Source organism: Bos mutus, chromosome 14 (genome assembly GCF_027580195.1).
Source record: "Bos mutus isolate GX-2022 chromosome 14, NWIPB_WYAK_1.1, whole genome shotgun sequence".
NCBI lineage: Eukaryota > Metazoa > Chordata > Mammalia > Artiodactyla > Bovidae > Bos > Bos mutus.
In genome coordinates, this window is record NC_091630.1 from 6,014,560 (window position 1) to 6,032,427 (window position 17,868).

The following is a 17,868-nucleotide window of genomic DNA, read 5'->3' on the forward strand; positions in this document are numbered from 1 at the left end:
GTAACTGATAGTTTGCTGAAGACATAAAAGGGGCAGAACCACCTTTCACTTCTTAAGGGAAAAGGTAGAAAGGTAGAATTAAGGGAAGGTATTTGGAATTAATGGGGTATGACAGTTGATGACTTCCATATACACAAACTGACTTTTCAGACCACCCACCACTCATATGCTATAAGTAATGAAATCCATATTGTCTTATTCTGTTTTGAACTCTGAAAGCACATTATTGTTTTACAGAATTGTATCTCATGATTATTTTCATACTTTGGAACTCACCCTAGGCAGATTTTGTTTAAACTGTTCTCCTGACTTATATCTGAACTCTTCAGATATATTTATTTATGAGTCATGCACTTGAAAAATTGCAGGCACTCACCTTTTTGCAGACAAAGTCACCAGGTAAGTAGACAATGGACTTCAATCTTAGCAGCATGTCATAAATCATCTGTGTGTCACAGCCCTAAAGAAAAAACAGTAAAGAGAAAAGTAATCTTTACTGATACAGCTAAGAGGCAAATATTCCGAGAGGCTTAAAAAGGCAGTGAAAATAAACACTAACAGATTTTTGTCTGTGTTGATGCCAAAATAGTTGCCAGTAGATATGGACTTGTCTTAGAACAAAACATAGAAAAAAAATACCTACAGCATAATAGTTAGAACTTAAATGCTGGTCAGATATATTAGATCCCTCTGGAGAAGGGACTAGCTACCCACGCCAGTATTCTTGCCTGGAAAATCTCCTGGAGAGAGGAGCCTGGCGGGCTAAAGTCCATAGGGTCACAAAGAGTTAGATACAGCTGAGTGACTAAGCATGCACTCCTGCAGATATATTTGGGTTTTAATCCTGTTTCCACTACTTATTGCTATGTATCTACATATCTCATGGCCTCATTTTCCTAGTCTGCTAAATGGGAGTTAAGTGGTACTAATTTTGTAATAGTAAAATTTTACTCATGTAAAACTTAACATAATCTTAATAAATGATAAGTATTAAAGATTATGGTAATGTAATGGTAATAACAATTGATTATTAATATATTAACACTGACATATAAAATATTTGCCACATATTTTTCTTTTTAATAACATCTTTCATACTATTGTGAGATAGTACATTTGCAAACTTGTATGTTTTTCTTCCCCAACTTGTCCTCTTCTTTAACTGTACTTAAGAGATATAAAAACAATATATGTTAAATAAATGACTGTTCATATTCACTTCAGTAGTGTAAGAAACAAATTTGATTCATTTGAAAATATGTTTATATTTGTTCTCTGTCTAAATAATTATAATTCACCTATGTGTGTGTGCTTAGTCACTCAGTCGTGTCCAACTCTTGGCGACCCCATGAACTGTGACCTGCAGGCTCCTCCATCCCTGGGGATTCTCCAGGCTGCAATACTGGAGTGGGTGGCCATTTCCTTCTCCAGGGGATCTTCCAGACCCAGCGAACGAACCCAGGTCTCCCACATTGCAGGCAGATGCTTTACCATCTGAGGCACAAGGGAAGCCAATAATTTATCTACAACATAGGTTAAAGAAAAATCTGTAGATGTTCCAAAAATCTCACCTCACATAGTGATTTTGGATTTTCTACTTTCATTAGACTTTCTACTCCTCATAGTCAACAAAAGAGTCTAAAGTGCACTACTTGGGTGCAATCTCAAAAATGACAAAATGATCTCTGTTCATTTCCAAGGCAAACCATTCAATATTATAGTAATCCAAGTCTATGCCCCAACCAGTAATGCTGAAGAAACTGAAGTCAAACCATTCTATGAAGACCTACAAGACCTTATAGAACTAAGACTCAAAAAAGAAATCCTCTTCATTAGAAGGGACTGGAATGCAAAAGTAGGAAGTCAAGAGATACCTGGAGTAACAGGCAAATTTGGCCTTGGAGTACAGAATGAAGTAGGACAAGACTAACAGAGTTTTGCCAAGAGAACGCACTGGTCATAGCAAACACCTTCTTCCAACAACACAAGAGAAGACTCTCCACATGGATATCACCAGATGGTCAACACTGAAATCAGATTGATTATATTCTTTGCAGCCAAAGATGGAGAAGTTCTATGCAGTCAGCAAAAACAAGACCAGGAGCTGACTGTGGCACAGACCATGAACTCCTTATTGCCAAATTGAGACTGAAATTGAAGAAAGTAGGGAAAACCACTAGGCCATTCAGGTATGACCTAAATCAAATCCCTTACATTGCATTTCAGTGGAAGTGACAAATAGATTCAAGGGATTTGATCTGATAGGCAGAGTGCCTGAAGAACTATGGATGGAGGTTTGTGACATTGTACAGTAGGCAGTGATCAAGACGATCCCCAAGAAAAAAAAAAGCAAAATGATTGTCTGATGAGGCCTTACAAATAGCTGAGAAAAGAAGAGATCAGATCAGATCAGTCACTCAGTCGTGTCCGACTCTTTGTGACCCCATGAATTGCAGCACACCAGGCCTCCCTGTCCATCACCAACTCCCGGAGTTCACTCAGACTCACGTCCATCAAGTCAGTGATGCCATCCAGCCATCTCATCCTCTGGCGTCCCCTTCTCCTCCTGCTCCCAATCGCTCCCAGCAGCAGAGTCTTTTCCAATGAGTCAACTCTTTGCATGAGGTGGCCAAAGTACTGGAGTTTCAGCTTTAGCATCATTCCTTCCAAAGAAATCCCAGGGCTGATCTCCTTCAGAATGGACTGGTTGGATCTCCTTGCAGTCCAAGGGACCCTCAAGAGTCTTCTCCAACACCACAGTTCAAAAGCATCAATTCTTCAGTGCTCAGCCTTCTTCACAGTCCAACTCTCACATCCATACACGACCACAGGAAAAACCATAGCCTTGACTAAACGAACCTTTGTTGGCAAAGTAATGTCTCTGCTGCATTTCATGGCTGCAGTCACCATCTGCAGTGATTTTGGAACCCCCCAAAATAAAGTCTGACACTGTTTCCCCATCTATTTCCCATGAAGTGGTGGGACCAGATGCCATGATCTTAGTTTTCTGAATGTTGAGCTTTAAGCCAACTTTTTCACTCTCCACTTTCACTTTCATCAAGAGGCTTTTGAGTTCCTCTTCACTTTCTGCCATAAGGGTAGTGTCATCTGCATATCTGAGGTTATTGATATTTCTCCCAGCAATCTTGATTCCAGCTTGTGTTTCTTCCAGTCCAGCGTTTCTCATGATGTACTCTGCATATAAGTTAAATAAACAGAGTGACAATATACAGCCTTGACGAACTCCTTTTCCTATTTGGAACCAGTCCGTTGTTCTATGTCCAGTTCTAACTGTTGCTTCCTGACCTGCATACAAATTTCTCAAGAGGCAGGTCAGGTGGTCTGGTATTCCCTTCTCTGGAAGAATTTTCCACACTTTACTGTGATCCACACAGTCAAAAGCTTTGGCATAGTCAATAAATCAGAAATAGATGTTTTTCTGGGACTCTCTTGCTTTTTCTATGATCTAATGGATGTTGGCAATTTGATCTCTGGTTCCTCTGCCTTTTCTAAATCCAGCTTGAACATCAGGAAGTTCACAGTTCACATATTGCTGAAGCCTGGCTTGGAGAATTTTGAGCATGACTTTACTAGCGTGTGAGATGAGTGCAATTGTGTGGTAGTTTGAGCATTCTTTGGCATTGCCTTTCTTTGGGAGTGGAATGAAAACTGACATTTTCCAGTCCTGTGGCCACTGCTGAGTTTTCCCAGTTTGTTGGCATATTGAGTGCAGCACTTTCACAGCATCATCTTTCAGAATTTGGAATAGCTCCACTGGAATTCCATCACCTCCACTTGCTTTGTTCGTAGTGATGCTTTCTAAGGCCCACTTGACTTCACATTCCAGGATGTCTGGCTCTAGGTCAGTGATCACACCATCGTGATTATCTGGGTCGTGAAGATCTTTTTTTACAGTTCTTCTGTGTATTCTTGCCATCATCTGCTTCTGTTAGGTCCATACCATTTCTGTCCTTTATCGAGCTCATCTTTGCATGAAATGTTCCTTTGGTATCTCTGATTTTCTTGAAGAGATCTCTAGTCTTTCCCATTCTGTTGTTTTCCTCTATTTCTTTGCATTGATCGCTGAAGAAGGTTTTCTTATCTCTTCTTGCTATTCTTTGGAACTGTGAATTCAGATGTTTATATCTTTCCTTTTCTCCTCTGCTTTTCGCTTCTCTTCTTTTCACAGCTATTTGTAAGGCCTCCCCAGACAGACATTTTGCTTTTTTGCATTTCTTTTCTATGGGAATGATCTTGATCCCTGTCTCCTGTACAATGTCACGGACCTCAGTCCATAGTTCATCAGGCACTCTATCTATCAGATCTAGGCCCTTAAATCTATTTCTCACTTCCACTGTATAATCATAAGGGATTTGATTTAAAGGCAAAGGTGAAAAGGAAAGATATACCCATTTGAATGCAGAGTTCCAAAGATAGCAAGAAGAGATAAGAAAGCCTTCCTCAGTGATCAACACAAAGAGATAGAGGAAAACAATAGAATGGGAAAGACCAGAGATCTCTTCAAGAAAATTAGAGATACCAAGAGAACATTTCATGTAAAGATGGGCTTAATAAAGGACAGAAATGGTATGGACCTAACAGAAGCTATTAAGATATTAAGAAGAGATGGCAAGAATACACAGAAGAACTGTACAAAAAGATCTTCATGACCCAGATAACAACGATGGTGTGATCACTGACCTAGAGCCAGACATCCTGGAATGCAAAGTCAAGTGGGCCTTAGGAAGCATCATACGAACAAAGCTAGTGGAGGTCATGGAATTCCAGTTGAGCTATTTCAAAACCTGAAAAATGATGCTGTGAAAGTGCTGCACTCAATATGCCAACAAACTGGGAAAACTCAGCAGTGGCCACAGGACTGGAAAAGATCAGTTTTCATTCCAATCCCAAAGAAAGGCAATGCCAACGAATGCTCAAACTACCACACAAATGTACTCATCTCACACACTAGCAAAGTAATGCTCAAAATTCTCCAAGCCAGGCTTCAACAGTTTGTGAACTATGAACTTCCAGATATTCAAGCTGGATTTAGAAAAGGCAGAGGAACCAGAGATCAAATTGCCGACATCTGTTGGATCATCGAAAAAGCAAGAGAGTTGCAGAAAAACATCACTTCTGCTATGCCAAAACCTTTGACTGTGTGGATCACAACAAACTGTGGGAAATTCTTCCAGAGAAGGGAATACAAGACCACGTGACCTGCTTCCTGAGAAATCTGTGTGCAGGTCAAGAAGCAACAGTTAGAACTGGACATGGAACAACAGACTGATTCCAAATAGTTAAAGGAGTACATCAGGCTGTATATTGTCTTATTTAACTTATATGCAGAGTACATCATGCAAAATGCTGGGCTGGATAAAGCACAAGCTGGAATCAAGATTGCCTGGGGAAATATTAATAACCTCAGATATGTAGATGACACCACCCTTATGGCAGAAAGTGAACTTAAGAGCCTCTTGATGAAAGTGAAAGAAGAGAGTGAAAAAGTTGGCTTAAAGCTCAACATTCAGAAAACTAAGATCATGGCATCAGGTCCCATCACTTCATGTCAAATATATGGGGTAACAGTGGAAACAGTGAGAGAGTTTATTTTTTGAGGCTCCAAAATCACTGAGATGGAGACTTCAGCCATGAAAAGATGCTTGCTCCTTGGAAGAAAAGCTATGACTAACCTAGACAGCATATTAAAAAGCAGAGACATTACTTTGCCAAAAAATGTCTGTCTAGTCAAAGCTACATACATGACTTTTCCAGTGGTCATGTATGGATGTGAGAGTTGGACCATAAAGAAAGCTGAGTGCTGAAGAATTGATGCTTTTGAACTGTGGTGTTGGAGAAGACTCTTGAGCGTCCCTTGGACTGCAGAAGATCCAACCAGTCCATCCTAAAGGAGATCAGTCCTGGGTGTTCATTGGAAGGACTGATGCTGAAGCTGAATCTCCAATCCTTTGGCCACCTGATGCGAAGAACTGACTCATTTGAAAAGACCCTGATGCTGGGAAAGATTGAAGGCAGGAGGAGAAGGGGACGAAAGAGGATGAGATGGTTGGATGGCATCACTGACTCGATGGACATGAGTTTGAGCAAGCTCCAGGGGTTGGTGATGGGCATGGAAGCCTGGCGTGCTGCAGTCAGTGGGGTCATGGGGTCACAAAGAGTCGGACACAACTGAATGACTGAACTGACTTTCATCAAATATTTTTAGTTTTTCCTCCCAGAACTGTTAGCATGTAGCTGCTTTCTTTTTTGCTTGTCCATTTTTTAGGGACATTATTATTTTCAGATAACTAATCCCAGGTAGAAAGCAAAGGATCTACCCCCAATTCATGGATGGATAATCATTTCTTTAGAGATCATGCTGCTGCTGCTGCTAAATCGTGTCAGTCGTGTCCAACTCTGTGAGACCCCATAGACGGCAGCCCATCATGCTCCCTGTACCTGGGATTCTCCAGGCAGGAACAGCTGGAGTGGGTTGCCATTTCCTTCTCCAATGCATGAAAGTGAAAAGTGAAAGTGAAGTCGTTCAGTTGTGTCCGACTCTTAGCGACCCCATGGACTGCAGCCCACCAGGCTCCTCCATCCATGGGATTTCCCAGGCAAGAGTACTGGAGTGGGGTGCCATTGCCTTCTCCATTAGCAATCATAGGTTTCCATAATAATTTCAGTAGCAAACACTTGACCTAGATCCATATAAAATTTACACCTCAGGCTTGCTTGACTGATAAGGAAAATTAATGATTTATGATTGAAATATTTTCAAATAGCCATGGGTTAGAAGCATTCAGATGAACTTGAAGCTGGGATTTAACAATTTATTTGAGAAGCTATAGCTTTGGGTTCTCTTGAATAGAGAGAGGCTGAAGCCAATAGGAATACCTTCTTAACACAGTCCAACACGTAATGATGAGAAGCGGCTATGAACCATGCCCTTGGCCCAATCAGAGGTGAAAGAGAGTGAGTCTAGTTGGGAATAATGTTTTAAGTAAACAGAAAAACAGTAATTTGTGGTAAAAGTTAATCATGCTGTAAGTTATGTCATGTAAATATCCATAAAACTTTTCAGAGACGGGGGCGCTTACTTCTGCCTGGGAGTGCAGACAGGAGACAGGGGAGATGGGAAGAAGGTGCTCATGTGGGCCACAAAGCCAAGTCATTTGATGAGTGTGATTTATATTTGAAAAGACGTGCAAAGGTCCTTTGAGGAAGAGAGAAATGTACCGCTTCTTTCTTTGTTATATATTTGCTTAGTGCAAAATGTATAATTTTTATTTATATTGACTTTATTCCTACTATGTCTCAGATTATCATATTTGTTAAGGCAAATGACAAACATTAATTTCTTTCTAAAATTTATTATTTTGCTTTTAGTAAAGCTTCTCTAACTCTACGGCTCAAGTGTTCTATTTCTTTTAGTCCTGTCACTGATTCAGAGAAATTTCATTTCAGAAATTGGTGTTCTGATCACTCAGAACTCTATTAGGGAAAAAACAGTATTTTAAGATCTCTCCCACTAAAGAAAGTTCATGTTTTCGATATTTTAGAGAAAATTCATTAGAAATATATTTGGAAGTTCTTAAAGCTTAAGCATGACTTCTCTGCCCACAGATTGCACTTTTGTTGTTTCCAGTCTTTTCAGTACATTTATGGAATTATTGCCATAAGAAAACAACACTTAAAATAATTAATAATTCATATTAACATAACATAACACGGTTGGGAACTTTCATCAAAGTTCATTCCAGCAGGAATGACTATCACTGCAATGAAGGTAACTCTCAATTTTTTATACCTATGGAGAATAATTCATGGGAAATAGATGGGGAAACAGTGTCAGACTTTATTTTTTTGGGCTTCAAAATCACTGCAGATGGTGACTGCAGCCATGAGATTAAAAGACGCTTACTCCGTGGAAGGAAAGTTATGACCAACCTAGATAGCATATTCAAAAGCAGAGATATTACTTTGCCAACAAAGGTCCATCTAGTCAAGGCTATGGTTTTTCCTGTGGTCATGTATGGATGTGAGAGTTGGACTGTGAAGAAGGCTGAGCGCCAAAGAATTGATGCTTTTGAACTGTGGTGTTGGAGAAGACTCTTGAGAGTCCCTTGGACTGCAAGGAGATCCAACCAGTCCATTCTGAAGGAGATCAGCCCTGGGATTTCTTTGGAGGGAATGATGCTGAAGCTGAAACTCTAGTACTTTGGCCACCTCACATGAAGAGTTGACTCATTGGAAAAGCCTCTGATGCTGGGAGGGATTGGGGGCAGGAGGAGAAGGGGACGACAGAGGATAAGATGGCTGGATGGCATCACTGACTCGATGGACATGAGTGTGAGTGAACTCTGGGAGTTGGTGATGGACAGGGAGGCCTGGCATGCTGCGATTCATGGGGTCGCAAAGAGTCGGACATGACTGAGCGACTGAACTGAACTGAACTGATGGAGAATAATGGGTCTCCCTAGTGGCTCAGATGGTAAAGAACCTGCCTGTAATGCAGGAGACCTGGGTTCAGTTCCTGGATTGGGAAGATCCTCTGGAGGAGGGCATGGCAACACACTTCAGTATTCTTGCCTGGAGAATCCATGGACAGAGGAGCCTGGCAGGCTATAGTCCATGGGGTCAGAAAGAGTCAGGCACGACTGAAGCAACTTACCACGCATGGAGAATAATAGCATTGCAAATGATCACAAAGAGAAGGTCTTTTAAAAAATCTACTTACATTTATTTTAATGTGCATAATTTGAAATTTGATGTTTTTGGCCTTAACTTTTACAATTATAATGTATAGGCCAAAATACAATATAATGTGTAGGCCTTGCAGTCTCCTGGACTGCAAAGAGATTCAACCAGCCCACCTTAAAGGAAATCAGTCCTGAATATTCATTGGAAGGACTGATGCTGAAGCTGAAACTCCAATACTTTGGCCACCTGATGTGAAGAACCGACTCATTGGAAAAGACCCTGATGCTGGTGAAGATTGAAGGCGGGAGGAGAAGGGGACGACAGAGGATGAGATGATCGGATGGCATCACCGACTCGATGGACATGAGTTTGAGTAAGCTCCGGGAGTTGGTGATGGACAGGGAAGCCTGGCGTGCTGCAGTCCATGGGGTCGCAAAGAGTCGGACACAACTGAGTGACTGGACTGAACTGAACTGAGGCCAAAGTAAAGTTTTTATTCCTTAAACAATTCCTGCTGGAATGAACTTTGATGAAAGTTCCCAATTGTGTTATGTTATGTTAATAGGAATTATTAATTACTTTAAGTGTTGTTTTCCTATGGCAGTAATTCCGTAAATGTAAAGATGTATGCGGCAGTATCATTTTCAGTACTGAAAAGACTGGAAACAACAAAAGCGCGATCTGTGGGCAGAGAAAAGTACCGACGGTGTGTAGGTTGCAATAGCATACAGTGGTTAAAATCAATACACCGATTCTCTCTCTCCAGATATGGTTGAATTCAACAAATAATGTGTTCTGCACAAAAAAAGCTACAGAATATGTTCACTATGACTCCAACTATGAAAAAAACACTGAACAAAATAATACTGCCCGTCACTGATTATAGATACTTCATACTGCCTGATACTGTTTATAGATAAAAAGTAAAATAAAAATGAGGGTTGGAAGGCTATTCTTAAAATTATCTTAGTGGCCACCTCTGGGGAGGGAGAAAGGAGAATGGAACTGGGGAGAAGAACTGATTAGACCTCAACTTTAACTTTTATTAATAATAGTAAAAATAAAGCAAAACACACATCCTAGGATTGCTTGTAGGAACAAAAATCCTCTTCGAGAAGGACCACGTTTCATCTTTCTCTTCTACCTTTCAGGTTAACTCAGGCAGAAAGCACTATAAAGAAGCCTAATTAATGGAAAGTATTGGATGAAACTAGGAGATAAACCTTAAAATAACTTAACAAACGATTAGTGCTTTCCTCAGTAGAAATGCCCAAATACTTAAAAGGAGAGATTTTAGCTTATGTCTTGGATTTCTTCAGAGAAAAACATATGAACCACTACAAATATATATTTTTATCAACATACTTGCATAAAATATGTATTATTCATGTAAATAGGCCATAGCAATTGTGTGCTAGAAAAAAAAATCTACAACTTAAACTTCATCAATTGATTCTGGACCCTAATGATTGCTTTGTGGACAGGTTGCCACTGGCCTTGGGGCAACTGTGATTTAGGACTAGGTCCTTCCTTTCTCTCTTAGTGAAACAAAGTTTGTGTTATGAAGCCGTTATATCTTATGATGTATTTGAGGATAATTATCTTCTCCCCCTCTCCTGCCAAATGATTATTTTCTTGAGATACAGTTTGTTCCATTATCATATGATTTAAAAGAATCACATCCCAGGGTTGGCATTTTTTCCTTTATAATGCAGCTCCATTTCCTTTATAGAAGTAATTAGGAAAAATTTCTGATTCTCAGAAAGTCAGCACACAGCCATTGTTTCATAAATGTTCCTTTTTCTATAAAGTGAGCGTACCTGTGAGAATGTCAATATTCACTTTTGTATGTATTCATCGTACATTTGCATTACATTTTATTTCTTATATTTTTTGTTTAATTTTTTTTTGTATCTGTTTAATTCTCTCAACCTCCCTGTGAGGCCTGACATTCATTAACACATTGTCAACACTCTTGGATTTTAGATGAGGGAGCACAGGCTCAGGACGTCTATTGACTCTTCAGCTGAGGTCACGTGTGGAATCTGTGTCGGAGGAAGACTCACCAGGGCGTGTGCGGGGGAGTGCGCTGCTTAATCCGCACTCTGAGCAACAGGACAAGACAGTGCTTCCATCTCCCTGGTGTCTTGCCAGGGCTGGGGGCATGCCAGGCACTAAATAAATAAGGCCTGACGTCCGTCATGAAGTTGTTAGAAAGCATTCTCTTTTCAACAATGGGAAGTTCAGTGCCGTATAAAATTGGATTCATATTTGAATAAGGCTCCTGGAGATGTGAATGGAGTTGGGAGAAATTCTATTTTTATTCAACACATGAGCTATATGTTAGATGAATGTTCCCATACCCAGGAAGTCCTTTTAATACCGGCAAACTCTGAACACAATTGTCAAGTTGGTAAAATTTATCTTTGGGCGCTAACCTTCTCAGTCTTGAAGGATTTTTTCATTTCTAAGCTCATTCTCCCTAAGTTATTTGAAAAAGAACTCAAGATACTATCAGTAATATATAACTACTGGGACTTCCAGTCACCCTCACGTATAAGCAAGAGTCTTCAAGGCTTTTCTCAACTCAGCCCTGTTTGTTAAAAGAGGCCTTGCTCTGTCCCATCTGAAACTGCACTCCCACTAAGCCAGGGATGGGTGATATGTCTAGGCAGGAATTCTGAACCCAGTCGCCCATGCTATCGACTATACCAGTCACGTTATTGACTGGCAGCTTTGGGAGCAGCAAAGTCAAATGTGATAAATAATTTGCAAGGCACTATGATGGCACAACTTATAGAGTTCTAAGTGATCTTAGACCGAACCCTATGCTTCATATCTGGAAACACGAGGAGAGTCATTTCCATCAGGCTTTCCCTGAGAACTAACAATAATTCTCTTTTTCTAGGAGCTTCAGTATCACAGTCAAAATGGGAAGTCACAAGCTGGATGCAACCCGGAGGATGAATCTAATCCATCTTCCTAGGATCAAGCATGACCACACACTGGTTTTACCTGTGTGAAAACTCCTCTGTGGCTGAATCAGTTTTATTCCTCAGGGATAGTAGTAATAATCACAATATATGAATAATGTACGTATATCTGATGTATTGATATAAGTGCTCTGTATGTTTTGAGTTACTGAATTATCGCACAACAGCCAAGGATGTCATCTTATTTGTGTAGTTTGCCTACCTTCTGGGAGGCAGTGGAGAGCAGTGACCACAGGGGTACAGGGTCTGAGGCACCCCACTGGTGCTTTAGACAGAGTGACTGCTCAGCATGTTTTGCTGAGTGGAGTTCATCTGGGTTATAAGCTCAACGTCAGAATACTTTCAACAAGTCTAGCAACAGTATTTGGAGAAGGCAATGGCACCCCACTCCAGTACTCTTGCCTGGAAAATCCCATGGACGGAGGAGCCTGTAGGCTGCTGCAGTCCATGGGGTCGATGAGAGTCGGACACGACAGAGCGACTTCACTTTCACTTCTCACTTTCATGCATTGCAGAAGGAAATGGCAACCCACTGCAGTGTTCTTGCCTGCAGAATCCCAGAGAAGGCGGAGCCTGGTGGGCTGCCGTCTATGGGGTGGCACAGAGTCGGACACGACTCAAGCGTCTTAGCACCAGCCGCAACAGTATTACTGATACCACCGTAGTTAAACATAGTTAAAAATGAAAAGTAGTAAGCCTCCTGTAATGCTCTGATTTCAGGCCCCTGGGAGGAAATATGTGAACAGGTGGACCCTGGGTGATGGGAAGTAATAACAGTGCCTTTCCCATCCCACCCCTGGCGCAGTCTGCCTTCACAGACGAAACTCGTCTCCGCGTGCTTCCTGTCTGTGACATCACAGCCTTTCCAGGCTCTGCTTGCCACACAAGGACGAGTCCCAGCCGCCCCTGAGGGGTCCTGTTTGGGAAGCAGTCTGCATTGTTACCGGAGCAGCAGACGGTGAGACGCTTCGCGCTTTCCTTGACAGGCCGGTGGTACCTCCGTTTTCAGTTTGGTGTCTTTCCTTTCCTACCTTGGAGCTGGGGCTCTGTGTGCTCAGTCGTGTCCAACTCTTTACAAACCCCTGGACGCCTATGGAATTTTCTAGGCAAGAATTCTGGGGTGCGTTGAAATTTCCTACTCCTGGGGGCTTCCCAACCCAGGGATGGAACTCATGTCTCTGTGTCTCTTGCATTGGCAGATGGATACCACCGCTCCATCTGGGAAAGTCAAAGTCGCTCAATCGTGTCCGACTCTCTGCGACCCCATGGGCTATACAGTCCATGGAATTCTCCAGGCCAGAATACTGGAGTGGGCAGCCTTTCCCTTCTCCAGGGGATCTTCCCGACCCAAGAATCCAACCGGGGTCTCTTGCATTGCAGGTGGATTCTTTACCAGCTGAGCTATCGGCTTCCGGGAAGCCGATCCGGGAAGTCCTACTAATCAGCTGCTGCTGCTGCTAAGTCGCTTCAGTCGTGTCCGACTCCATGCGACCCCATAGACAGCAGCCCACCAGGCTCCCCCGTCCCTGGGATTCTCCAGGCAAGAACACTGGAGCGGGTTGCCATTTCCTTTTCCAATGCATGAAACTGAAAAGTGAAAGTGAAGTCGCTCAGTCGTGCCCGACTCTTAGCGACCCCATGGACTGCAGCCCACCCGGCTCCTCCGTCCATGGCATTTTCTAGGCAAGAGTACTGGAGTGGGGCGCCATTGCCCTCTCCGTACCAATAAGCAAGGGGATCTTTTTCAGTTTCTAAAGGATGCAATCTTAATTCCACACACTAGGTGGCGCAACAGAACTTTCACTAAATTTTCTCCCATTTCTGGTAGTTTAATGGTAGACACAAAATGTGATTTCCCTAGCATTTAATTTGATAAAACATATTTAAAAATCAATACAAAAGTAATAAATCAACAGATAGGAAGGGAAATTGTCCAACCTCATGGGAATAAATCACTCCTTATTAGCTTAATACTTGAGTTTGGGCTGGAAAAAGAGACCCATTTTTGTGGGGGGAAAAAAAAAAAGTCAAAAAATGACTATTCATCTCGAAGCTCTTTGGAAACTCTGATCACCCCATGTAGAAGGAGCAAATCTTACTAATTCACCACAATTGATTGAAGCAAAGTTTTAGTGAAATTCTGTGACTTTAGTTCTACCTGCTTTGAACAAGAGGGGAAAAACCACCTGAGCTACAAGGTCTTAGTAGGAGAGTAGTAAAGAGTGTGTAAATTTAGGTGTCTGGTGTGAGACTAATCGATGTGCTGAGTCTAAGTCTGTGACATCCACCGCAGGATGCTATGTTGCTGTTTTTTGACTCTGGGGACACTTTCTCAGCATCTTACCACTATCTAGACAGGGCTGGTGGGGAGCTGAAAGGTCTCATCACCGAGCTGCTAAGACTGTAGCCTGTGCAGTAAAAATTTGCTTCCTGCTCTCTTTGGCCTCAGTCAGGTAAATAGTTTCTACTTTCTGTAAAATGAGGGGTCATAAAACTTTTCTCAAGAGACTTGCTGTGAGAATTAACTGAGAGAAGGTAGCAAAGAAGATAATACAGTACAACCAGAACCCAATAAACAGTAGCTATGATTTTTGAGAAGTAAAGAACCCATCTGACAATGCAGGAGACATAAGAGATAAGAGTTTGATCCCTGGGTTGGGAAGATCCCCTGGAGGAGGGCATGGCAACCCACTCCAGGACTCTTGCCTGGAGAATCCCATGCGCAGAGGAGCCTGGCGGGCCACAGTTCATGGGGTCACAAAGAGTTGGACACAACTGAGCAACGAAGCACGCATACACACGAAGCAAGGTCCACTCCGTTATGTGGATTGGCCTCATCCAATAACTGAAGGCCTTCAGAGAAAAAAGTCTAAAGTTCCCCAAGGAGCAGGGGAATCTGCCTCCAGACTGCCTTTGGATTTGAGCTGCAACAGTAACACTTTCCAGGGTTTCCAACAAGCTGACCTGTCCTGAAGGTTTTAGATCTGTCGGTCTGCATGATTACACGAGCCCTTCTTTAAAATAAATCCCCTCCTCCAGTCGTGTCCAAGTCTGCGACACCCTGGACCGCAGCCCACCATGGGATTCTCCAGGCAAGAGTACTGGAGTGTGCTGTCATTTCCTTCTCCAGGGGATCTTCCCATCCCAGGGACAAGCTGATCTCCTGCATCTCCACCATTGGCAGGCTGATTCTCTGGAGTACCCTAATACAGGGGCCATGAGACAATTGGTTACAGCAAGGTATGAGGTGACAGCCCTGGGAATGAAAGATCAGGGGCAGCACAGACCACCTTCATGTAACATTGTCCGTATTATAATCTGTGATACTCCAGCATGACTTACATTACTTTCATTAAAGCATTAGGACACTCACTGTTTCCCTAGTAAATAAACAAACTTCACAAGGTTAAAAGGAAAGAAATATAAGCACGTTGTCCTTTGGACTGGAAAAGGTCAGTTTTCATTCCAATCCCAAAGAAAGGCAATGCCAAAGAATGCTCAAACTACCGCACAATTGCACTCATCTCACATGCTAGCAAAGTAATGCTCAAAATTCTCCAAGCCAGCCTTCAATAATACGTGAACTGTGAACTTCCAGATGTTCAAGCTGGATTTAGAAAAGGCAGAGGAACCAGAGATCAAATTGCCGACACCCGTTGGATCATCAAAAAAGCAAGAGAGTTCCAGAAAAACATCTAATCTGCTTTATTGACTATGCCAAAGCCTTTGACTGTGTGGGTCACAACAAACTGTGGAAAATTCTTCAATGGGCATATCAGACCACCTGATCTGCCTCTTGAGAAACCTGTATGCAGGTCAGGAAGCAACAGTTAGAACTGGACATGGAACAACAGACTGGTTCCAAATAGGGAAAGGAGTATGTCAAGGCTGTATAATGTCACCCTGTTTATTTAACTTATATGCAGAGTACATCATGGGAAATGCCTGGCTGGATGAAGCACAAGCTGGAATCAAGATTGCCAGGAGAAATATCAATAACCTCAGATATGTAGATGACAGCACCCTTATGGCAGAAAGTGAAGAACTAAAGAGCCTCTTGATGAAAGTGAAAGAGGAGAGTGAAAAGTTGGCTTAAAACTCAACATTCAGAAAACTAAGATCGTGACATCTGGTCCCATAGCTTCATGGCAAAAAGATGGGGAAACAGAGGAAACAGTGACAGACTTTATTTTTTTGGGCTCCCAAATCACTGCAGATGGTGATTGCAGCCATGAAATTAAAAGACGCTTACTTCTTGGAAGGAAAGTTAGGATCAACCTAGACAGCATAATAAAAAGCAGAGACATGACTTTGTCAACAGAGGTCCATCTAGTCAAGGCTATGGTTTTTCCAGGAGTCATGTATGGATGTGAACATTGGAATATAAAGAAAGCTGAGTGCCGATGAATTGATGCTTTTGAACTGTGGTGTTGGAGAAGACTCTTGAGAGTCCCTTGGACTGCAAGAAGATCCAACCAGTCCATCCTAAAGGAAATGGGTCCTGAATATTCATTGGAAGGACTGATGTTGAAGCTGAAACTCCAATCCTTTGGCCACCTGATTCGAAGAAATGACTCATTTGAAGAGACCCTGATGCTGGGAAAGATTGAAGGCGGGAGGAAAAGGGGACAACAGAGGATGAGATGATTGGATGGCATCAACAACTCGGTGGACATGAGTTTGAGTAAACTCCGGGAGTTGGTGATGGACAGGGAGGCCTGGCGTGCTGCAGTCCGTGAGGCTGCAGAGTCGGACACGACTGACTGGCTGAACTGAACTGAACTGTCCTTTTAAAAATTGAATACAATGCACAGTTAAAGCAACAGACATATATCTTTGGAAAAGCTGAAACAAGTTTATTCTAATTTGTTAGTTTATTCTAATTTATTTAGCATAGACTTATTTTCTGGTGCTACATTGCAAACAAATGCTACTACATCTGCATCCCTTCACACATTTACAAAGTGCAAAGAGTCCTTGTGAAATTTCTAACTGAAGATTCAAGATACAAACTTAAAGTATTCTTTCAGTTCAGTCGCTCAGTCATGTCCAACTCTTTGCATAAAGTATTCTTTCGGGCATCTTACACTAGGTATTCGTGAATTAAGTGATTTTCAAGTACTTTTAATTTACCCTAATCCTGAAGATTGGAAAGACACAGAGCATGCCCGCCAGCCCCCAGTCCTGGTATCCTTCTGTGTGTGTGTGTGTGTGTATGTGTTTATGCGTGCGCTCTCTGTCTCTTTTTCTCTCTGCTCCTGCCTGCTGGCCTTTTAAAGATATGGAAGATCCATTTTCAGGGAGAATTCAAGATATGGAGGTTGTTAACAGTTGACAGTCACTTTTTTTTTTGTTATCCCTGGATGTTCTGTTCTATTCGAAGTATCCCCATTTCTTGTCTTTGTAAAACTGAAATCCGTGCTGTTGGGTTCCTCCTTTCCAGCTTTCTTGGCCTGCAGGATCGGGCCCGCGTGCCTTGGCCTGGCTTCAGCTGACCTTTCTAGACTGTCTGTAGCTGTTGCCACATGCTCTGGTCCTAACGAGTGACAACAAGGCCCCTGCCTGGGAGCCCCTCTTTTTTCACTCCGAAGCTGCCGGGTGAACACAAAAGTTTTCTCCTTTGTGCCTTAGACCCTCGAGGGCAGAGGTCACTCTCAGTGAACTCTGACTGAATGAGAAGTGGCGCGTCAATTGGGTATAATTTATGAGCTAAGGGTGTAGGATTCCCTAGTCAATTTCCTCCCTAAGAAAATAACAAATTTGTGTCAACTACAAAGATTGTCTTCATAGATTTAGAAAAGAAATAAATTTAGGAATTTTTCCATACCTGCTTATTTTCTACTTCACTGGCTTTAGGGGAAAAAAATAACTTTTTTCATTTAACAGAAATATAGATGGAAATGGGTTCTTTCCGGAAGGAACTACATCTTTAATGGAAATGTCAGGGAGGAATGAATCTATGTTTATGAATAATGGTAGCAACGTGTGATGATCTAACCTTTTTTTCTCAATCAGATATTGTTGATTTTATGGATTTCCAAAAATATATGCAAAAACAAAAGAAAAATATTTTTAAAGCTGGAAACTGATAACTTCCTAAGTCAGAGATAATTATATAAAAGTCACCAGTGTATCAGTTAAAGGTTTTGTTTTCTTAAACACAGTTCTGGTT

The 17,868-nt window shown here is 41.9% G+C and overlaps 1 protein-coding gene across 1 annotated transcript in view; it reads right to left on the reverse strand.

The window, feature by feature from the left end:
- The window catches only part of CNGB3 (cyclic nucleotide gated channel subunit beta 3), a 188,260-nt gene that overhangs the window by 31,752 nt on the left and 138,640 nt on the right, over positions 1 to 17,868 (reverse strand). The window contains exon 14 of the mRNA XM_005888278.1: positions 377 to 460. Within this exon, the coding sequence (XP_005888340.1) occupies positions 377 to 460 (84 nt within the window). The remainder of the gene's footprint in view (positions 1 to 376; positions 461 to 17,868) is intronic.